At 37.7% G+C, this 14,572-nt stretch overlaps 1 protein-coding gene across 1 annotated transcript in view; it reads right to left on the bottom strand.

The window, feature by feature from the left end:
• Positions 1-7,972: 7,972 nt before the first annotated feature.
• Positions 7,973-14,572, bottom strand: part of IL13RA1 (interleukin 13 receptor subunit alpha 1) — a 72,281-nt gene continuing 65,681 nt past the window's right edge. Inside the window, exon 9 of the mRNA XM_074323313.1 lies at positions 7,973-10,477. Coding sequence (XP_074179414.1) covers positions 10,385-10,477 — 93 coding nt within the window. The 3' untranslated portion in view covers positions 7,973-10,384. The remainder of the gene's footprint in view (positions 10,478-14,572) is intronic.

Genomic DNA, 14,572 nt, shown 5'->3' with positions numbered 1-14,572 from the left:
ATTACACAGATTTCAGGTGTACAATTCTGTATTACATCATCTATAAATCCCATTGTGTGTTCACCACCCAGAGACAGTTCTCCTTGCATCACCATATATTTGATCCCCTTACTCTCATCTCCCAAACCCACACCCCTTACCCTCTGGTAACCACTAAACTATTGTCTGTGTCTATGAGGTTTTCTCATTTGTCTTGTTCTTTTGGTTTTTTTTGTTTGTTTGTTTATATACCACATATCAGTGAAATCATATGGTTCTCTGCTTTTTCTATCTGACTTATTTTGCTTAGCATTATACTCTCAAGATCCATCCATGTTGCCACAAATGTTCCTATATCATCTTTTCTTACTGCCGAACAGTATTCCCTTGTGTATATACACCACAACTTCTTTATCCATTCATCTATCGAAGGAAACTTTGGTTGTTTCCATGTCTTGGCCACTGTAAACAAAGCTGCAATGAACATTGGAGCACACGTGTCTTTATGTATAAATGTTTTCAGATTTTTTGGGTAGACACCCAGGAGACGGATTGCTGGGTCATATGGTAATACTATTCGTAATTTTTTGAGGAACCTCCACACGACCTTCCATAACGGCTTCTCCAGTCTGCATTCCCACGAACAGTGTATATGGGTTCCTTTTTCTCCACAGCCTCTCCAACACTTGTTACTATTTGTCTTGTTGATGACAGCCATTGTGACTGGGGTGAGGTGATTATCTCATTGGGGTTTTTATTTGCATTTCTCTGATGATTAGTGATGTTGAGCATTTTTTCATATGTCTATTTCCCATTTGTATGTCCTCTTTGGAGAAATGTCTCTTCAGGTCATCTGCCCATTTTTCAATTGGGTTGTTTGCTTTTCTGTTCTTGAGTTTCATGAGTTCCTTCTATATTTTGGATATTAGCCCCTTATCGGAGGCACTGTTTAAAAAAATCTTCTCCCATTCAATTGGTTTCCTCTTTATTTTGTCGATGGTTTCTTTTGCTGTGCAGAAGCTTTTAAGTTTCATATAGTCCCATTCGTTTAATTTAGCTTTTACTTCCCTTGCCTTTGGAGTCAAATTCACAAAATGCTCTTTGAACCCAAGGTCCATAAGTTTAGTACCTATGTTTTCTTCTATGCAGTTTATTGTGTCAGGTCTTATGCTTAAGTCTTTGATCCATTTTGAATTCATTTTGATACATGGTGACAAAGAGCAGTCCAGTTTCATTCTTTTGCACGTGGCTATCCAATTCTCCCAGCACCATTTATTGAAGAGACTGTCTTTCCTCCATTGTATGTTTTTAGATTCTTTGCCAAAAGTTATCTGTCATATTTATGTGGTTTTATTTCTGGGTTCTCAATTCTATTCCATTGGTCTATGTGTCTGTTTTTCTGCCAATACCATGCTGTTTTGATTATTGTAGCCCTGTAGTACAAGCTAAAGTCAGGGAGTGTGATACCGCCAGTATTTTTCATTTTTCTTAAGATTGCTTTGGTTATTCGGGGTCTTTTGTGGTCCCAAATAAATCTGATGATTTTTTGTTCTATTACTTTAAAAAATGCCATTGGGATCTTGATGGGGATTGCATTAAATCTGTATATTGCTTTGGGTAATATGGCCATTTTAACTATGTTAGTTCTTCCAATCCATGAGCACGGAATGTCTTTCCATTTTTTGTGTCTTCTTCAATTTCTTTCAAAAATGTCTTATAGTTTTCAGCATATAGGTCCTTCACATCCTTGGTTAAGGTAATTCCTAGGTATTTTATTCATTTTGCTGCAATTGCAAACGGAATTGTGTTCTGTATTTCTTTTTCTGAGATTTCATTGTTAGTATATAGGAATTCAACAGAGTTTTGCACATTGATTTTGTAGCCAGCAACTTTACTGCATTCGTTGATTGTTTCTAATAGCTTTTTGGTGGAGTCTTTAGGGTTTTCTATATATAGCATCATGTCATCTGCAAAGAGTGATAATTTAACTTCTTCATTCCCAAATTGGATGCCTTTTATTTCTTTCTCTTGCCTGATTGCTCTGGCAAGGACTTCCAACACTATGTTGAAAATCAGAGGTGAGAGGGGACAGCCCTGTCATGTTCCTGAACATAGAGCAAAGGGCTTCAGTTTTTCAAGATTAATTATGAGATTAGCTGAGTATTTGTCATATATGGCCTTTATTATGTTAAGGTATTTTCTTTCAATACCTATTTTATTAAGTGTTTTAATCATAAATGGATGTTGTATCTTGTCAAATGCTTTTTATGCATCAATTGATATAATCATATGATTTTTGTCCTTTATTTTGTTTATGTGATGTATCACATTGATGGATTTGCGGATGTTGAACCATGCTTGTGCCCCGGGGATGAACCCCACTTGGTCGTGATGAATAATCTTTTAAATGCACTGTTGTATTCGATTTGCTAGAATTTTGTTTAGGATTTTTGCATCTGTAGTCATCAGAGACATTGGTCTGTAGTTTTCTTTTTTTTGTGTTGTACTTACCAGGTTTTGGTATCAGGGTAATGTTGGCCTCATAAAATGAGTTAGGGAGTACTGTCTCTTCTTCAATTTTTTTGGAAGAGTTTGAGCAGGATTCGCATTAGATTGTCTTTGAAGATTTCGTAAAATTCACTAGTGTAGCCATCTGGTCCCGGACTTTTGCTTTTGGGAAGGTTTTGGATGACAGATTCAATTTCGTTACTGGTGATCAGTCTGTTTAGATTTTCCAGTTCTTCATGGTTCAGCCTTGGAAGGCTATATGTTTCTAAGAACTTGTCCATTTCTTCTAGGTTATTGAATTTGGTGGCATATAGTCCTTCATAGTATTCTTGGATGATCCTTTGTATTCCTGTGGTGTCCGTGGTAACTTCCCTTTTCATTTCTGATTTTATTAATTAGTGTCTTCTCTCTTTTTGTCTTAGTGAGTCTAGCTAAGGGTTTGTCAATTTTATTAATCTTTTCAAAGAACCAGCTCATTGTCACATTACATTTTTCTATTGTCCTTTTGTTCTCTATTTCATTTAGTTCTGCTCTGATTTTTGTTATTTCCTTTCTTCTGCTGACCTTGGGTTTCACTTGTTCTTCTTTTTCTAGTTCTTTAAAGTGTAACATGAGGTTATTTATTTGGGATTTTTCTTGTTTCTTGAGATAGGCCTAGTAATCATATAAATTTCCCTCTTAAAACTGCTTTTGCTGCATCCCCAAAATTTTGGTAGAATGTGTTTTCATTGTCATTTGTTTCTATGTTCTTTTGATGTCTTTTCTAATTTCTTCTTTGACCCAGTTGTTCTTTAAAAGTATGTTGTTTAATCTCCATGTATTTGTGTTTTTTCCTGCTTTCTTTTTGCAGGTGATATCCAATTTCAAAGCCTTGTGATCAGAGAATATGTTTGGTATCATTTCAATCTTCTTAAATTTGCTGAGGCTGATTTTATGTCCCTATATGTGGTCTATCCTTGAGAATGTTACGTGTACACTAGAGAAGAATGTATAGTCTGATGTTGTAGGATGAAATGCTCTATGTATGTGAATGATGTCCATTTCATCTAATGTGTCATTTAGGGCTGCTATTTCGTTATTTATTTTCTGTTTGGGTGATCTATCCATAGCTGTCAATGATGTATTTAAGTCCCCTAGTGTAATTGCGTTTTGGTCAATTTATCTTTTTAGTTCTGTTAGTAGTTGCTTGGTATATTTCGGTGCTCCTTGATTGGGGGCATAAATATTGATGACTGTTATGTCTTCTTGCTGTATAGTCCCCTTTACCGTTATGAAATATCCATCTTTGTCTCTTGTTATCTTTTTCACCCTGAAGTCTGTTTCATCTGATATCATTATGGCTACACCTGATTTTCTCTGGATACCATTTGCTTGGAGTGTCAATTTCCACCCTTTCACTTTGAGTCTATGCTTGTCCTTGTAGCTGAGATGTGTCTCTTGGAGACAGCATGTGGTTGGGTTTAGTTTTTTGATCAAGTCTGCTACTCTGTGCCTTTTTATGGGTGAGTTCAATCCATTTACATTTAGGGTGAGTATTGATATGTGAGGATTTCCTGTCATTCAGTCTTTAGTTTTCTGGTAAGGCTGTGTCTCCATTGATTCTTGGCCTTTTTGTTGTTGTCTGTTTTATTTGTGAGGTGGTACTTTATGATGTTTCCTTCTGTTTCTTCTTTTATTACAGTATTTATTGCAATCTCTTACGTAAAATGCTCATGTTGTTCTTTGATTGTGTTTCTGAGTTCATTAAACTGCCTTTCTGTGTTTTCTTGCACCTCGTTGAGGTTTTTCAGAACTTCAATCTTGAATTCTCTGTCGTTTAAGTCACATATTTCCATATCTTTTAAGTTCCTTTTCTGGAGACTTTCCACTTTCTTTCTGAGCTGTCTTTTTGCCTTGGTTATTCATGGCAATTACTGATTTATTATTTCTCCTCTTAGACATCTACAGGAGTGGCTTCTGCAACAGGTTGATAGGAAGAAGTCTTTCCTTTTCCAGTACTTGTTGGTAGAATGTTTTATTTTCTCTCCGACTGCAGCCTTTTTTTTTCTCTCCCACACAGTAGTGCTATGTTTTCTCTGCACTATTCCAGCTTCTCACACAATGGGGGGATTCCCTGGGAGACGGGCTTCTCCTCTGTTAATAGTTCACCTTGGTCACAGGGCACAGTGTCTGTGTGGGTATGCAGAGAGCTTTTGAATTTCCAAAGCTCTTCCTGTACCAGATTCAGAGCCCGTATGTTTCAGCAGTTCTGTGTACTCCTGCAGGGATCTGCCCAGATAGGTGGTGCCAGGGGCGGGGTGAGGTGTGAGAGGTGGCCCAGACCAATGGTGGCGACCACCACCACAGCAGGTCCTGCTTACACAGCTCCCTCCCCTTTGCCGGAACTAGTTGGGCTTCCAATTTGTGTCTGTGGTCCACAAGTCTCAGAACAGCAAATATTCTGTTCTTTTGATCTGACACTGCTACTGTTCTGCTTCTAGCACCGGGCAGGTGGGGACCCGGCGAGCTCTGGGAGGGTCCAGAGGGGGTGGCTAGTCTCAGTGCCTAAGGCTTCGGTTCTCTGCTCTGCAGTGAGGGCTTAAACCACCGTTTTCAGCCTTCTTCCCTCAGTTTTTTCTCCAAGGTGTCTGCTGTGAGCGTTGGGTTCAGGCGTGTTATATGCTGCCCCCTCAGCCCTGTGGGCCCTAAGCAGAGCCCTAGCAGTCCGAGTTCTTCTCTCTCCCGCAGCTGCGGTAGTTTTGGGAAGCAGCGAGCTCGAAGCACTGAGCTAGATCCGTGTCCTGCGCCTCCACGGTTCCGTCTCCGCACTTCTCCCTCCCATCCTTCCCCGTTCCTGCGATCCACCCACCTTTAGGTGAATTCAGCAGTGGCCCTCTTCGTCTTGCCTGTCTGCTGTGCAGGGAGTCCTTTGTGGAGTTATTGTTGTTCAATTAGTTGTAAATTACAGGGGAGCTTTACAGAGGCTCACCTCATGCCACCATTTTGATGACATCAATCCCCAATTCCTTTTATTGAAGGGACTACTCTGGTTATTTTTGGCAGTTGCTGCTAATAGCTATTTACTTCCTGTAGTAAGCGTAGGAGATAACTATAAACATACTTTCTTGATATGTCAAACAGAAGTCATATTAATTTTTGATGGATGTCGGAATAGAACTAATCTAGTACAACTGTCTCATTTACAGAGAACACTGATGCCCAGGTAGAGGAAGGGACCTGCTCATGGTATTGCTACAATGCATGTAAAAGATCCTTACTTCCAGATTAGCTCCACAATTTATGGCCACTGATATGAGCCTTGGATGCGATGAAAAATTGCTAAGTTTAACATCTTCATTATATAAATGGGAAAGAGGATACAGACAAGAAATACCTACCCAAAGTCATCTGGAACTCATTAATTCGAATCTATGTTTTCTTTTTCCTGAACAAAGTAGCCTCCCCCTGACTAACCACCTGACACCATGTTTCCCCGGAAATAAGACCTAGCCAGACAATCAGCTCTAATGCATCTTTTGGAGCAAAAATTAATATAAGAGTCGGTCTTATTTTAGTATAAGACCGAGTCTTATATAATAATATAACATAATATAATATAATATAATATAATTAATATAATTAATATAATTAATATAATATAATATAATATAATATAATATAATATAATATAATATAATATAATATAATACCGGGTCTTATATAAGACCCAAGGTCTTATATATTAATTTTTGCTCCAAAAGACGCATTAGAGCTGATTGTCCGGCTAGGTATTATTTTCAGGCAAACTGGGTACTAAGCCGAATCTTATTCACTTCTAAATTCCTGGTACCTAGCACATTGCCTGGCACATAGATGAATAAATGAATCTTAAGACAGTGTAAAAAGCTCACTTAACAATTAAATAATTTAAATCCTCAGTCTTCCAGATGATAAGGAATTTGGCAATAATGTGAAATGTTTCCTCTTTAGGTAGTTGCCTCCTTAGGACAAATATATACATCACTGGCTGTATTACATAAGCTGTAAAGTTGGGCTAATTTGTTTTCCAATTCTGTCTCAGTCACTTACTAGCTGTGTGATCTTGCACACATAAATCAATCATTTTATGCCTGCTTCTTCATCTATAAAATGAATATAATAATGCAACCTATCTCATGGGACTCATGTGGGGATTTAGTGAAATAATACATTTAACTTGTCATATAGTAGCCACTCAATAACTATTAATTTTCTCTTTTTATATAATAGTCTACCTGAAAAATGTTGAAAACTAGCAGTGAGATATTTTCCTATTGTTAATGGTAAACTAAAAGTGTGGCCATTAAGAAAGAGAGTTAAAGACCAAAGAACTGTCAGGAAGAAATCATCTTGGAGATTGATATCGAAAATAGCTAACATATCCAAATATCAGTAAAACGCCTCCCTTGCTTAAACTAAAAGTATGCCATGATTTACCTACAGTATTTATATATATACATACACACACACACACACATATATGTGTGTGTATGTATATATATATATATATATATATATATATATATATATATATATATATGTATGTATGGCTTGATATAATCATTAGGGTTTAAAAGAAAAGAGATTCTGGAAATCAATGTGCTTATTAGATCATTCTGGCTCCGTTCCCACTGAGATAAAGTGAACGTGTTTGTGGCTACAGGAATTTGTGTTCCATCGGTCTCAGATATACAATCTCAAGGGTCTTCAGTAAAATGTTTTCTGTCATAATATTCAGTGTGTTGATATATTAAGAATAAAAAGGAAGTTTTTTATTAAAAATAAAACAAAACTATACTCATACTTACCTGGAGGTAGATTTCCAGAATTTTCTTGGATCATTCTAGATAGTTAACAGGAGTTACCTGACCAAGAGTAGCACCCACTACCCACACCCTAGGGTTTGGATCCTGTGAAGATTCAGAGTAAGTAACAAATGTGGTCTGGCTATAGACCTACTCCTAGAGCTTAACACAAATGAGAAAAAACCCTCTGTGACATTCAAATCACGTTGCTGTAGTTATAGAAAATATGAAACTGCATCACCATCTCTATTGAGAATTTATTTTCTTAGTCTCAAATCTGAACTGATAATGTGATTAATTTGTAACTAGGGGTCCCCCTTCATGTATACCATGACAGTTTCCTTAAGTATATTACACTAGTTTAAGCCTAGTTATTAGAAAGGACCAGTTCTCCATTTCCCTTAATTATCATAGCTATACTTTATCAAATACTTATGTTGCTTTAGGTACTGCTTGCAAAGGCTGTACTAATATTAAACTAAGTGCATGCACTTATCAGAAAACAGCCACAATGAGAACAGCAGGGAAGCTTATAATAAATGATTGCCAGATAAAACAATTCTCTTAGAATTTTTCACATTTATTCTTTTAATTCCAATTTTTTCTGCCACCCACTCCTCACAACACTTTCCCCAAAATAAAACCCAAAGAAAACATTTGGGTGACATACAAAAAGACAAAATTTATTTTACTGAAGCTTTCCTATAAGAAGTTAAACAAAATGATCCCTAGGTGAAGGCATTACCAAAAAAGTTCTTAAACATTGTTTCACATATCCCTTTAGTGCCCAGATGAAGAAAACACTTAATCGAAATTAAAGAATAAGCATGGACATTCTTACAGTAGGTTTGCTTAGGTATGTGTAGAAAAAAAATCCATATGGATTAGACATAAAACAGTAAATGGACCTACTAGTTTCCTATAGGTGATGAGAATCCCACTGATTAAAGTCTCCAAGAGTTCCCAGCACCCTGGGGATCACTTTTCAGCAATTATGAAACTGCCATAGTTACTCCCATAACTCACTGTCCCCTTTTCCCTTAACTATTTTACTGCTAAAAGAGGAGGATGGAAACAAAATACAATTTCCCCACTCCCAGGCTGCATGTTAGCATCAGTAGTTCTTGGGTAAACAGAATATCAAAGCACCCCGCACCAATTACCATCTAAATAGGGTAACAGAAAAAATGCCCTTGGGTGAGGCATTTAGGTGTTTTGCTTCCCAGAATTATAAAACACCTGGCTAGGAAGTAATCTCGTTCCTACAAATGAAAACCAAATATTCTTTTTACAGAACAGTAGAACAAAGTGGAACATCCACTATGCCTGTCTCCCAGCCTCAATCTGACCTCAAAAATAAAAGCACAGGGAGGCAACACCTTGACATCTATCTACCCTAGCTCTGAACCCCAATTTTCTCAGAAAAACTTGGGCACAGTGCTCCTCCTCTGCAGTGCTAACAGGTTGCCACTTTTGCTCAAACCTGTGAAGAGCAGGGATCTCTGATCTCCCTCCCTTTATGAGCAGGAACTGCAAGTAGCACCATCTTATTTAATACAAATGGGTGAATGTTTGCAGAACTGGTGATACAAATTTCTCAAGTTCCTACCAGTAATCTGAGTCTATGTGTGTAAGAAAAACACTGGGGTGGAGGTGGGACATCTCATTGCCATACTTCTTTCAATTTGGAGGAAGTAGGAGTAGAGGGAATATATATGTCGTGGGGATACGTGAGGATAGAACCCTAACATATGCAAAAAAAAAAAAAAAAGGGGCATACAAACACTGGACCTTTGGATGCTGGTTATCAATATAAGACACAAAACCTACTAATAACTATTTGTGGCAGTAAGGGAAAAGAAGAAAAAATACAACTGTTCTTTTTATCAAGCAAATAGCAAAGTTCTAAGTAAAGATAATATCTCCTTTCTGTTTAGAAAATATGTAGTTATAGTAAATGCTGAAAATATTCAAACAAATCTTCAAACTTCACATAGAAGTTACAAAATATACAAGAATTTGTCATCATTTCTCAGTCTACTCACACTTTACCTGAGATGCTAATCACTCCCTGCTCCTCTAGATGCTCTGAGCAGATTTATACTCTAATATCTAACGAAAGGTGAAAGAATACAATGAGGGAGAACTTAAAAGGGGAAATTGGTGTGGGAATTGGGGAGATGAAAGGTCTGAAAAATGACTGGTGGAGAAAAATAAAGTGGTGAGAACTGAGGAGTCCCAACCAGACTGTGGACACCTGGAGGGAGTCTGCCTCACACGTGGGGGGACCCCCAGCACAATTTGGACACATAGTAAATACTTGACCTGAGTAGCACAGGTAAAGAAAAAACAATGCATCACTAGAGACTGCCGTGGTTCAAACTCTAATATCCAATAAGTCATTCTGTCTCTGCTGCCCTTAAAAGACTGCAATGGCTTTGAAAGGTCTTGGTAAAAGAAGTTGCCTCTGCCTTTGCTGTAGTTGTCATTATCATAGCCAACTCTGCTGTTCTGGGCCTTTCAAAGCAGAGGGAAATGCTGATGAAGGGATGAGGATTCGGACTCTGAAGTTTTAATAGCCACAAACATTACTTAATGGCATGTCGAACAGAGAACAGATTTTGTCAATTTTGTTTGTTAGGTGTTCTCTGTGACACAAGTTTGGCATGAGCATTTGCACCCAAAATGAGTTCCCCCACAAATAAAATTTGTTGGTACTGTTTGACATAAAGAATACAAAGCAGGCATAGATCGCTCAGGAAGTTGTCACAACTCTTGATAAGATTAACTCTACTGTGATCATCACTTTTTTCTTTGTCCCCTAGTTCGAAGCTTTCAAAAAAGACATCTGCTTTTATAATTCAATGGGAATGACTCCACTCACTTCTCCAAAGGGCCCATTATTTTTGTTTTTTTGGCACATGACTCAACATAAAGACGTTTGGCTCTTTGAGCTGCTTGTTTTTAAATGCTCCAGTAGTTTCCGTTTCCATTTAACAAGTTACCAGTTAACAAATGGAGAATGGGATGAGTCTTCACAAGGTCACATTGAAGGTTAAGATAAATTATCCCCATCACTGAGAGGCTCTCTTCAGGTTTTCTATCAGCACTATAGAGTCAGTTTCTTCTTTGGTTTGTTTCTCATAGATGTCATATTTCTTCCAGTGCTGGAAGAAAGGAAAAAACACATACACAATGACTTTTCTAAATAATGTTCTTTCCCTGAGTACTCACAGCCAATGCTTATTTTTAGGATTGCGTGCATGGAGCCATGAGTATATGTTTCCTGTTATGTTTTTATTTTTTGACCTAAGAATCTTCATGTATTTGAACAACTAATGAAACAAAAGAATCAGGAATTAACTTTAAAGAGAGAAAAAGCATGGGATTGTTATGTGACATTTAATGGCTATCTTAAGAGAGAAACAAATTTGGACATCTCCAAAATTGAAAACAGAGTCTTTGGAAGAAAAATAAAAGAGTTGTATACTTTTTTTTACCTTTATTTTCTCACCACTCAAATTTGACCATTGCTTGGGAGATATATAATAGGTTCAAAAAGTCAACTAGCATCTGAATGGCAACATAAAATGTCCCAAAAGTCTTAGTGCAGTTAAGACTTTTGAAAGACCTTGTATTAACAATTTCATATAACACCATTTGCTAGTACAGGGAATTATGCATATGTTAAGCCCATCTTGAACTCTTATAGTGAAACCCAATATCTTGGTCCTTGCCTTCTTATAAATCAAGGAAAAGGGTAAAACCTTAGCTCAGTCCCCTCATCTGTAAAATAAAAGTTGTTAGACTAAATCAGAGGTTGGCAAATTATGGTCTAAAGACCAAACCAGCAGGCTGCCTGGTTTTGTAAATAAAGTTTTACTGGAACACAGCCATGCCCACTTGTTACTGTACTGTCTATGGCTGCTTTCATGCAACAACAGCAGAGTTGAACTGACAAATTGCTTACTAAACCAAAACTATTTATAGATGGTCCTCTGGATCTGTGGGTTTCACATTTACGGATTCAACCAACCACAGATCAAAGGCAGTATTTTTTATCTGAGGTTGGGAATCCATGGATGTGTAAGGCCAATTGTATGCATTGTTCTAAACCATCTTATATAAGGGACTTAAGCATTCCCGGAGTTTGGTATCCACGGAGGGCACTGGAACCAATCCCCCATGGACACAGTGCTATCTGGCCATTTCCAAAAAAGTTTGCCAACTCCTGCACTAGATTATTTCTAAACTCCCTTTCTGCTCTTCTGTTTTATGGTTCTATAAGCCTAGGAAAGGAAATGGAAAGAAAGAAAACATAAGCAAGAGCAACAATGGATATTCAGCCACTTTAGGTTGACTAACTGGAGATGGACTGAGCAAATCAGGAGCATCCAGTCTTATAAAGCCTATGGAAAGATGAGTTGTGAAACACTGCTTAAAACATCCAAATAATTCTAAATAAATTACTTAATTCTGATTCTCCTAGCAGAATGGCTAAAATAATAAATACTGACAATTCTAAGTGCTTCCAGGGATACAGGGTAACTGGATCTCTCATATATTGTTGGAGGAAACAAAATAGTACAGTCACTATGGAAAACAGTTAGACCGTTTCTTATAAAACAAAACATATGCTTACCGACTGACCCAGAAATCCCACTCCCATGTATTTACACAACAGAAAAATATCCACACAAAGACCTCTACATGAATGTTTATAGCAGCTTTATTCCTAAAAGCCAAAAACTGGAGATAAGCTCAAAGTTCTTGAATAAATGCACGGTTAAATAAACCACGGTACAGCCATATCATAGAATATTGCTCATCAATAAAAATAAATGAACTATTGATATATGCAACATGGATACCTCTTAAATGCATATGCTAAGAAAGAAGGCAGACTTAAAAACTCTGTGTACTTATAATTCCATTTATATGGCATTCTGGAAAAGGCAAAACTTTACAGACAGAAAACAGATCAGCGATTGCAAGGGTATAGGGTCAGGGGGTAGGAGTTGACTGCAGAGGGGCACAAGGGAACTTTATAGAGAATGATGGAAATGTTTTGTATCTTGATTGAAGTGGTGGCTATAAAACTGCATACATTTGCTAAAACTCTTCTAACTATGCACTTAAAAACAGTAAATTTTACTGAATGTAAATCAAACCAAGAAACCTGATATTAAAAATGAGAAATGCAGATTTCTAATAAAAAAAATCTGAAAAAATTACATAACTTTAAAATAATGCTTCATTCAAGAAATTTCACTAGGACAACTGGCTTAGCATTTGAAGAATAAAGTTAAGCCATACCTCACAGCTTACATGTATTTTAGACTGAAATCTAAAATACAAAATCACACAAGTAATAGGAAAATATATTGGGCAACACTTATATAAATCTGAGGTAGGAAAGCACTTTCTACACATAAAAAAAATTAAGGAACATTTATTTTTTAAAAAAGAAAAAAGATTTGTATATCATTAATCACCTTAAATACAATACAAAAGCAAACACAGATGACAAGCCAAAGGATTAATATCTGATATATAAAAAGAGTTTTATAAACCACCAAGGAAAAGATGAATATTGCAGGGAAAGCATGGACAATGAACAAGAAATGCACAAAAGAATTAATTCAAGCCAATGAACATATGAAAAAATACAAAAGTTGATATGTAAAAACAAAACAAGATGCCCTTTCCTCATTTATCAAATTGGCAATAATTTTTAAAATTAGATACATTCACACAAAAGCATGGTAAAACAACCATTCAGACAGATTACTGGTACGTATATAAATTGGTACAACCTAATTGTAATCTATGCTTCTTCTGAAATGTTTCTATGTGTTCCAGGGCCCCATTGCCTTAATATGAAAGAATCACACCTTACATATGTAACCAGAGTGTTTAATTCAACAGCATATATTATATTTTTTTATACATCTGTAAAACAGAGCTACCTCATTTTCTTTAACCTCTGCATAATATTTCACTGCATGAATGCATGATAACTTATTTAACCAGTATCATTAATAGATATTTAACCTCTAGATCCTTTCCGGATGACAATTTCTCAATATCAATAAAACAGTTTAAAATGTATATATTCTCCTTTGATCCAGCAATCTTACTTGTAACAATCTATCCCAAGAAAATAATAAAATATATATGATAATATTAGCTATGAAACGATATCTATAGAATTGACGTCATCAAAATGGCGGCGTGAGGTGAGCCTCTGTAAAGCTCCCCTGGAATTTATGCCTAATCGAACAACAATGACTCCACAAAGGACTCCCTGCAGAGCAGACAGGCAAGACGAAGAGGCCGACTACTGAATTCAACTAAAGGTGGGGGAATCGCAGGAGCAGGGGAGAAGGGAAGGGAGAAGTGCAGAGACGGAGCCGCACAGGAGCAGGACGCAGACCTAGCTCAGTGCTCCGAGCACGCTGCATCCCAGAACTACCGCAGCTGCAGGAGAGGGAAAAACTCGGACTGCTAGGGCTCCACTTATGGCCCACAGGGTTGAGGGGGCAGCATGTAACACGGCTGAACCCAACGCTCACGGCAGAAACCTCGGAGAAAAGATTGAGGGAAGAAGGCTTAAAATGGTGGTTTAAGCCCTCACTGCTGAGCAGAGAACACAAGCCTTAGGCACTGAGACTAGCCACCCCCTCCCTACCCTCCCAGAGCTCGGCCGGCTCCCACCTGCCCTGTGCTAGAAGCCTAACAGTAGCAGTATCAGATCAAAAGAACAAAATATTTGCTATTCTGAGAACTGGGGAACGCAGACACAGATTCACAGCCCAACTAGTTCCAGCAAAGAGGAGGCAGCTGTGTAAGCAGGACCTGCTGTGCTGGTGGTCACCACCATTGCTCTGGGCCACCTCTCACACCTCACCTCGCCCCTGGCACCAACTATCTGGGCAGATCCCTGCAGGAGTACACAGAACTGCTGAAACATACAGGCTCTGAAAATGGTGCAGGAAGACCTTTGGAATTTCAAAAACTCTCCACATACCCACACGGACACTGCGCCCTGTGACCCAGGCAAACTATTAACAGAGGAGAAGCCCGTATACCAAGGGATCCCCCCATTGTGTGAGAAGCTGGAATAGTGCAGAGAAAACATAGCACTACCGTCTGTGATGAGAAAAAAAAGGCTGCAGTTGGAGAGAAAATGAAACATTCTACCAACAAGTACTGGAAAACGAAACACCTCTTCCTATCAACCCGTTGCAGAAGCCCCTCCT

This window comes from Rhinolophus sinicus, chromosome X (assembly GCF_036562045.2).
Source record: "Rhinolophus sinicus isolate RSC01 chromosome X, ASM3656204v1, whole genome shotgun sequence".
NCBI classification, from domain to species: domain Eukaryota; kingdom Metazoa; phylum Chordata; class Mammalia; order Chiroptera; family Rhinolophidae; genus Rhinolophus; species Rhinolophus sinicus.
This window is presented reverse-complemented; position numbering and strand designations above follow the sequence as displayed.